At 56.9% G+C, this 9,160-nt stretch overlaps 3 protein-coding genes across 3 annotated transcripts; all 3 read left to right on the top strand.

Annotated features, from left to right (window-relative positions):
- The first annotated feature begins 1,828 nt into the window (after nt 1-1,828).
- Nucleotides 1,829-4,829, top strand: DICSQDRAFT_182702 (uncharacterized protein). The gene is made up of 5 exons (XM_007368978.1): nt 1,829-2,005; nt 2,505-2,966; nt 3,024-3,896; nt 3,974-4,209; nt 4,297-4,829. Exons 1-5 carry the CDS (start codon nt 1,871-1,873, stop codon nt 4,451-4,453), a joined length of 1,863 nt encoding a protein of 620 aa, XP_007369040.1. The 5' UTR covers nt 1,829-1,870; the 3' UTR covers nt 4,454-4,829.
- A 564-nt stretch (nt 4,830-5,393) lies between these two features.
- DICSQDRAFT_182701 (uncharacterized protein) lies at nt 5,394-6,469 on the top strand (the record flags this gene model as incomplete). Its single annotated transcript, XM_007368977.1, has 1 exon — nt 5,394-6,469. The coding sequence occupies exon 1, from the start codon at nt 5,567-5,569 to the stop codon at nt 6,467-6,469; it is 903 nt and encodes a 300-aa protein (XP_007369039.1). The 5' UTR covers nt 5,394-5,566.
- An 840-nt stretch (nt 6,470-7,309) lies between these two features.
- DICSQDRAFT_139572 (uncharacterized protein) lies at nt 7,310-7,965 on the top strand. The gene is made up of 4 exons (XM_007368976.1): nt 7,310-7,497; nt 7,558-7,670; nt 7,718-7,752; nt 7,805-7,965. Exons 1-3 carry the CDS (start codon nt 7,401-7,403, stop codon nt 7,733-7,735), a joined length of 228 nt encoding a protein of 75 aa, XP_007369038.1. The 5' UTR covers nt 7,310-7,400; the 3' UTR covers nt 7,736-7,752; nt 7,805-7,965.
- Nucleotides 7,966-9,160: the final 1,195 nt, after the last annotated feature.

Here is a 9,160-nt window from a genome sequence, read left to right as displayed (position 1 = left end):
GGGAACAAACCGTTGGAAGTCCCATAATACCACCAAGATCCTCGAGAGCGCCTCATCGGAGTCTAGCGGGCGCTGCCTATCCCCACTGCCTGCATGTCTCTGCTCGCTGCGCTGCAGGCGCTTGAGCTGACCTTGAATTCAGGTAGTCAGGCGCCCAATAGGCGCGCGAGCAACTGAGCGACCGACAAGAATTGAGCACCCCTATATGAGTCCGCCTTGCGCTCAAGCTGCCAGCTGGGCACTTTCACCCTTCCGGCGCTCCCGGTAGTACGCGGTCGACTATTCTACGCGAGGGCCGACCGTGCATCACGTGTTAACCCCTTGAAAAGGTCAGACCCGGGTCAGACCCCGAGTCAGACCCCGGGGTCAAGCCGAGAGGGTCAAGGGGTCGAGTCTTGACCCGCACACCTCTGATTAGCCGCGACAGGAAGCTGAGCGGAGGAGAGTGGACAGATCATGCGTTCTGCATCATTACCGGTACTACAAATAGGGTGCCTGAGGCCCCGGGGAATAGAGGGAATGAGGGAGGGGCAGACGTGATTGTGGTTCATGACGGACTTCATGGCGGTCTGGTCGGGAAGTAGCTAGCTTGAGCGTAATGGAAAGGATCGGTACGGAGGCTTGGTTGCGGGTATCGTACGAATTTAGGCACGAAGGCGACCGATGGGAAGTTGCTTTTCAAGGGGAGTCTCCCGTCATTGGAGCTCGCTTAGCCCCGACCGAACGGTCGAAGTGAATGCTCGCCCTACGCCGGTGATGAGTCCACGCCTTATGCCCGCGGCGCATTCTAGTATCTGTATCGAGATGCGGACTGCTGTTCCTTGACGGTGATAATGAGAGCGCCTGTCGACCTTCCAGAAACTCTTCTCCACCATATGGTCTCCTCCTCGTTATAGATGCAATCCGGAGGTTCTCTTGCACAACGACGGATCGTTGTTATGTTATGGGCAACTTGGGCGATATTGATGGGCTTGCCTGCCCTGCGGGGGAGTAAAGTAAGAGCGGAGGGACAATTACAAGGAAGGCCAGGCCCAGCGCAGGCGTCGGACCGACGTGTCTGTAGAGAATCTGTCAGTCCCACATGCCGCTGATGGTCTCAAGACACTGTCCTTTCCCATCCCTACACTGCCCGCCGCTGAGATCGACGTCGTCCTTCGCGGGCGACAAGGGGTTCATGTCCGCATCGTTCACGACCTTCCACGTTTCGTGCAGGCCTCGTGAAAGACAGTGAGCGCTATCAGTGAAGAGCCCTCCATACGGCCCAAGAGAGCAAATTCGTCACAGAGAATCGTAGGTCGAACGTGCTGGAATCGAATGGGCACAGAAAATTACCGGACATCGCGGATCAGACACTACTCACCGCTACCTGTCGGTGCTCAAGCGCTCAACCCCAGTGGCGAAACGATTCCATACGGCATTGCTTCGCCGCCGCTAGATGCTCCTGTCTGTCAATAGCGAGCGCGGGCGGGATTAAAGTGGGTTGAATGGGAAACGCTCAGCGCCGCCACTGGGCTCAGCGATTCGATGGGACATCGTGCATCAGAGGCGGTTGTGCGGCCAAACATGTCCGCGTAGGAGGAGCCCATGGCATCCCAATGGGACCGAGTTTATACGACCGTCCCCTAGCCGCTCAACTCCGCCGGACTCTGATTGGTTGACGCGCCCTGCCGGACGCGCTGATTCGCGCTCCGCACGAAGAGAGGGTGGGCGGTAGTGACCTGGCGTGAGACAGGAGATCTGGCAAGAAACCCTGAGCAGCATCTGCCTCGATGGCGGGTCCGGGCATGCTCTGTTATATGTCTCTGATCCGTGCAGACTGCTAGACTTCCCCTCCTTTGCCCCTCTCTCCTTGCTCTAGCCGGCGACCACCATGGTTGGCCTCACACGCCCTCGGACGTTCCGCGATGTCGCGCTCATCTTCCTCGGCGCCGCTGGCATGCATTTCACGACTAGCTTCCTCGGGCCGTTCACCGAGCAAACGAGCTCGATTGTAGTCCAGACGCAGGTGAGTATCCGTCTTGTCCCCTGAACTCCTGCGTGTCTTGCATCTTGCGCGTGCCAAACCGGGCGTTCTCCGTCAGTCTAGCCAGCGGAGGAAGGGAAGTATAGGACTGTAGCGCCGTAATTTATGCAACGAGGCGCTGGAACTCTAGGGGCATAGTGGACATGGGCCAACTTGGGATGAGGTGGACGCTGAGGACTCCGAGAGTGCTGCTTCGGCGAAGAGCTCGAGGGGCCTGCTCGCGGACGAGTTGAATGTTATGACGGAATGCAGCGCTTCCTAGGCAGGCACCGTATATCTTCTTCCCTTCCTCGCTGCTCGCTGGACATGTGCTTTCTGTCTTCGTCAGCTGTCAATGCAACGGAGTCTGTCAGCATTTCATCGTGCACCCTGTAGTCCTTGGTCGCTCTTGTACCATTCCCAGGCCGCCCTATTATCCCTCATACATAATCCGCATTCTCCGCCGCCCGCTTGTACGGAATGCTGAAACAACATCTCTCAGGTCGACTCCGACTTCCCCTCAAACGTGAACGCTGTTCATGGCAACCCGATATCCCCACACGATCATGATCCATTCCGACGTCCTGTGGACAACGCCCCCGTGCAGCCAGACGCAGCACCCGTGCCCGCGCCACATCAACGGCAGGAGCCCCCGGAGGAGCCTATCAAACCAGTGGTGGATGTCCCTGCCGTCGCCGATATAGCCTACAAGATTCCTGAGACTACGTTGCTGTCACATGCACCAGGATGGACGGTCTTCCGCAACCTGTACATGTCCAATGGGACAGTATACATAGTCACATCAAGACCAAAATCCTTCCCCGACATCCTCTATATGACATCCACCGGTTTGAAAGCCGATTCCACCCCGGAGAATATCCAAGCACGTTTGCCCACTTCACAGGATATGAGTTTCCTTACGCCAGAGGAAGCGCGCGACCTCTGGGGCGGCGACCTCGACAAGGTACGTGCCAATACTCACCCTGCCCTTGATGCGCAAGGCATCTGACGCGCTCTGTAGATGGAGAAGAACCGGATATGGTCTGTATCAGGCAACACCGCGATCATCAACGAGCCTTCCCAGTTCCTCGATCACTACTACCACTTTGTCGCCGAATGGCTCTTCGGCGCTTGGGCGTTCTGGCAGGGCACGTTCAACGCCGTCGTCAAACCCGAGTCCGCCGCGGTCTCGGACGTGCCCCCGCTCCACCGGCTCATCTTCGCCAACGCGGACGCGAACGGCTGGCGCGACCGCCCCGGATTCAACTCGTACGTCCTCCGGTCCGCGTTCCCCGCGCTCGACGTCGAGGTCGAGGACGACTGGGACGATCGGATCCTCGCGACGTCGAACCCGGACCACCCGCGGCGCGCGTGGCACTTCGACACGGTGCTGTTCACGGACCGCTCCGCGGCGTTCAAGGGCGCGCTGTGCGGCTCGCAGAACCAGCGCATCGCGTCGGAGGCGACGGAGCACATGCGCAAGGCGGGCAACCTCACGAAGCTCTGGTGGGAGCCCGTGCGGCGCGGGGTGCTGCGCTTCGCGGGGATCGACGAGCGCACGCTGGACTTGGGCGTGAAGGCGGACGCGGTGGTCGCGGGCCGGAACAAGCTCAAGCCGCTCGCGGGGATCGACCGGCAGCAACAGCAGCAGCAGCAGCAGCAGCAGCAGGGGAGCAGCACGAAGGTGGCGTCAGGGCTGTCGGACAAGGACATCGTGATCACGTACATCAGCAGGCAGTCGTCGCGCGCGAGCCGGCATCTGCTCGAGGAGGACCACGCGGCGCTCGTGGCGGCGCTGGAGGAGATGGTCAAGAAGCACGGGTGGGAGCTGAACGTCGTCGAGGCGGAGAAGCTGAGCAAGGAGCAGCAGCTGGCGATCGCTGCGCGGACGACGGTGCGTGTTGGGTTCCCCTACCTCCTTATATCCGCTTGTCTGGCCTGGCGTCTGACTGGAGCCACTCTTCTGCGCAGATCATGCTTGGGGTGCATGGCAATGGTCTCACGGTGAGTATCCTGTATCCTGTAGTAGTAGATGCGGATGCTGAGGCCGTCGATGCCGACGCGTTGTACTCGCAGCATCTGCTCATGATGCCAGTGACGCCCGTCTCGTCGGTCATCGAGATCTTCATCCCCGGCGGCTTCGCGCACGACTACCACTGGACGTCGCAGGCGTTGGGCATGCGGCACTTTGCGATATGGAACGACACGTGCGTATCCCTTCTCTTCGCCGCCGCTACTCGGTAGCGTGCGTACTTCGCAGCGGTGACGTCTGACACTCGACCCAACTCAATCAGCGCCCGAACATACCCTAATGAGCCACCGGTCGACTACCCCGAAGGCTTCCAGGGCACCCAGATCCCAGTATACCCTCCGGCCGTCGTCCAGGTCATCGAGGACCGGATAGCGGGTCTTCACCCCTTCGACGGGCCTCCTGATCACTACGACCACTAGTGGCCGGGCTGCTTCTGTTCCTTCTGAGCGAAAACCGACCGCCTCTCATGCCGCGTCCACCACTAGCTGTCTCCATGCTTCGCTTGTTGTATCACACAATGCTCATCTGTGCTATCTAGCGTCCAGGGGCAGGGGTCAGCATAGCGTATTTAGCAGTACCCTCCCCTGGGCGACTCGTATATATCTCCACTTGGTTAATCGGTACATAACATAAATTATACCTGTCCTTTCTCGGTCGTCATGCTACCGTTGCTGCTGCTCACTGGGATGGTTGTTGACTAGGGACGCCGCGTTTGGGCATCCGGCTTTGGACCTTGCTGTATATTGATTTTTCCACGGGTCTCGGGCTTTGTAGCGAAGCTGGGTTCCACAATCTAAATAGATCTATTTGGAGATAAGTACGCCAGGATGACCGTGTGTGATTTCGAATGTATCATGCTTGTCCACCACGGAGTACGCTGTCCCACTTCCCGGGCAACGTCATTACTCAGAGTAATCGCACAGACCCTGGTACGGCCAGTGCTGCGAGCTTCGGCCGCAAACTATGTGCAAGGTTCGGATAGTATGACGTCACCAATGGAACGTCGACGCGCTCTTCTTCCAGCACGAGTCCCGCCATTACCTGACACTCCACAGTCCTCAGCGCGTTATATATAATCACGAGCCTCTGGAGATGAACGGCCGCATAGTTACTGCGTCTGCTGCTTGCGTTCGACAATCCATACGACGATACCCACACACATCAGAACGAACACTCTTGAACACACCCTAACCGAACACAGACTTTCCGCACCTCTTCATAAAGATACCCAGCTTCCAGACTCCAGGGATCCACGTTCAGACATGGTACGTGATCGGCTCTTCTGAACGTACGCGTCATATTCGAGCGATCGTCGACGAAACTGGAACGCTTACCAGTCGTCTCTTCGACGGGTCGCAGGGCAATATCATATCCTTGATCGCAAATGCGTTCATGACACTGGTCAACGGTGTGGCTACGGTGCTGCAGACCATTATTGGGGGGATCGCATCGGTGAGTATCTTGCTTTACGTTGTCCCTCGTGCGATTCTCCTCTCCATCCCGTCTACCGCGCGCACGCTCCTAGCCATGCCATGCCCGACCTCGCATGCGATCGTGATCGCGATCGATTCTCTCGGGAAGGGCACGTTCGGCTGCGCCAGCGTCGTCTCGAGACCCATATCTTTCAAATCCTTAGCCTGTCAAGGCGCGCTGACCCGCTCGGCACCGACCAGGTCCTCATGGCGATCGTCAACGTCTTCACCTGCGGCGCCTTCGCCCGGCGCGGGAACGCGCTCGCAGGCGCGACAGCGGGCACGTCCGTCGCCCCGCCCGCCGCGGGCTTGCTCGGCGGGAGCAATGCGGGGAGCGCGGTCGGGGAGGAGGTCGCGGAGCAGGAGGAGGCGAACGAGGAGGGCGCGGCTGGTGCCGGGGCGTCGGGGATGATGGGTCAGATGGGAGACCCTCGGATGGCGGGCCAGATGGCGTATAACCCTCAGATGGCGAACCAAATGGCGTATAACCCTCGGATGGCGAGCGGCCAGAATCAGATGGCGGCGAACCAGATGGCGGCGAATCCTCAGATGGCAGCGAATCCTCAGATGGGGATGGCGTATGGAGGGTACCCCGCGACGGCAGGAGGACCATACGGCGCGGGCGCGGGCGCGGGCGCAGGAGCAGGAGCAGGAGCAGGAGCAGGCCTAGGCGCAGCAGGTGGAATGAGAGTTCCAGGAGCAGGCGGGGTAGGAGGAGGGATGGGCATGGGTGCTCCCGGAGCAGGCTTTGGACCACAAGCCGGGGCGGGAGGATACGGCGCCCCAGTAGGAGGAATGGGAGCAGGCTCAGGAGGAATGACAGCCCAAGGTGCGGGACTAGGAGCACGAGGAGCAGCCGTCTACGGTGCTGGTGGACCAGGACCGACGCCGTTCAGGCCGATGGTGGGCGGCGCAGCTCCTGGATACGGGGCTGGAGGCACCGCTGCGGGGGCGGCGTACTGATAGAACAGGGGGTGGGGACCTGCTGTGCAGTAAGGATGTGTAAGAACGATGAAGGGCACGGACCTCATACTGTATTCAATGTATTATGCGCATACATGGCCGTGTTTCGGACCTTCGAATCCGATGTAGTGTTCTCTGATACCTCGTATGAGAAGCGAAGGGCTGGTCTCCCAAAAGGGTTTGTTTTAAATGAAAGTTGTGATACCGCAAGCATTGTCCCAAGACCGCCGACCCGCAGGAACGAAACCTAGTAAGTCGATGATATAGAAGAGGCCGATCTCCCGGTCGGCGCTTGGTTCGGACGGCACACTGTAAGGCTTTCTGACAAGTACTTACTACGCGCCCAGGGGCAACTGGCACCGGAAGTCTTCACATAGAAGTGTCCAACCCTTGCTTGCGTCGATGGAAGCTTCGTATAGCGGCGATTATGGAGGTATAATTGTACATTTATTGTACTCTCAGATCTTGCTGTGTGTTTCTACTGTTGTCTGTGGATTTCACCTTAGCGAGTATATTTGTCCAGGAAGTAGGCTAGAACTTTACCTTGTTGTAGGACCTGGGACCCAGTGAAAACGTGCCCGATTCAGGTCGAATTCGGTCGAATTCGATTGTATGTAGTTGTGCAACCCGACATTTTACGACCATCCGGACTATATACGACGGCTGTAGTATTCGGCTGTGTAACGTCGTATGAGGACCCAACACGAATACGAATCCCGCTGATTTGGGTCGACTGTGGCCGTGAGCAATCGGTTACGGTCGGGCAATTTTGGGTTTTGCTGATCTGTATTGGGAGACACCATTGGATGATTTGGGTGATATCACTGTATTCTGTCGTATAATATTGTATTACTACATGGTACTGTACAGCTACTAACGGGCGCAATTGGGTTCTGTGCAGACGCTGCTTTGCTGGCGCACATGTATGATAATGTTGAGCCGAACCCGTGAGTTATTAGACAGAGCCAAGGAAAGAGTTGCGATGTTGGAGGTGAATATATCCAACTTTGAGCAAGGAGAATCAACGGCTAGATGAGGGTGAGTCAGCTTGCACATATGTAGTCATGAGGCACGGAACCGGTCATCACCTCAAAGGGGGCGCCAGACAGAACTCGAGAGGATGAGTTGGCAAAGGAGTGAAAACTACATTACTTTGTCTAAGACCGCAGGCGGACTTTGGTTCCGTAAGGTGTCTTTGATCCTGATGTTGTCAGTAAGAGGGCTCAGAGACGGTGTTGATGGACATACCAGATACATGGTCCATAACTCCTCCCCGCTGTGTTCTGTTCGTTGGGTAGTAATGGGTACATGCGGATATCAGAAACAAAGGCATACCTTTCGATCTGCGGGGTTCAGGCACCTGGAGCGCTACTCACTTATAACCTGCATGTCAATGGTCTTCTGCGCCCAAAGGGGGCCAGACAGCCAAAGAGAGAGCAGGAGGAAAAGGGGGGTAGAGGACAAGATGGAGGGCAAGAGCAAACCCTCCAGACAAGTACGCCCATCCGACTGACGTCGACATACGTCATGTTGAGGGCAGGCTTCCCACAGGGAGAACACAAGGCCGGACACCCCGAAGCCAGATCAACTGAAGGTCTTGGAGATATGTAGACGCTTACACAGGTGTGAAGGCCACTTAGAGCAATGTTAGGGACACTAAGCTAATGCTAAGGACAGTGTTGGGGTCACCTTAGGAGTTCCATGATAGTCTTAGAGACATGTAAGGACACACAGACGTCACCAGCTCATAGAGACATGCACGTCCGATCCGGCGACCATAGAGCCTGTTAAAGACGTCAGATGGGCGCCTAAAATCGCTCGCCCAATCTACATCGACACGGCACAAGCGCATACGGCCGGACGCGACTTGACCCGTTCTATATCGACTGAAATCACGCACGTTTTCACTGGGCCTGGGAGTTGACACTGCCCATGGAAGCACAACTACAGTTCGACTCCGGTGTCGCTTGGATCGGATTGGATTGATCCGCATACATAGCAGCTGATCTAAGCGACTCAGCGCCTGGGGAATCCTACTCACCATGGACCTTTGTTGGGTTTTGTGTCTCCCAGCATGCATTATGATGCATTCTTTGTGTTATTAATATACTTTACTTACCATGAGTGCATATAGCTCGGGCAATGTCATCGACAGGAGAGGTTGACTGACTTCAAGACTAATGACAAGCGCTGGTCGAGAGTAGCCGAGCATATCGGTTCATTTGCCGCCATCAAACCTCAGTGCAATCGAGTACAACACCTACATTCGTTTGCATATCAAACTGCAGTGTCGTGCGCGCGTCGAGCCTGTTTGTTCGTGTTTGCTCCGCCGTCGGGTACCGGCTAGGACTGCCACTTCGGTGGGTGCACCCTCAATGAAAACAGACAAAATCCCTAAAAAATGTCGTAGCGGGTTGATAGTACATACAGTATGGCTCCTAGCAATGCCTTGTTGGCTTTCAGTGCAGGAGAAGCTTTTTGTACTTGATGGCCACAATGGGTTGACGGAGGCCGGTCCCAAACAGGCAGAGAGGCGCTCGCTCACGGCGTTGCAAACACGGGCAAACAGCCCCGCGGCGCGCGCGTCGACTGCAATTTGATATGCAAACGACTGTAGATCTTACGTCGTGCTTCTGCTCATGCTTACCAAGAAACCAGCAATCGAGTTTCAAGTAAGGACTAGGACCTCAA

This window comes from Dichomitus squalens (assembly GCF_000275845.1).
Source record: "Dichomitus squalens LYAD-421 SS1 unplaced genomic scaffold DICSQscaffold_42, whole genome shotgun sequence".
NCBI lineage: Eukaryota > Fungi > Basidiomycota > Agaricomycetes > Polyporales > Polyporaceae > Dichomitus > Dichomitus squalens.
Note: the sequence above shows the minus strand (reverse complement) of the source record. Positions and strands in the feature narration are given on the sequence as shown.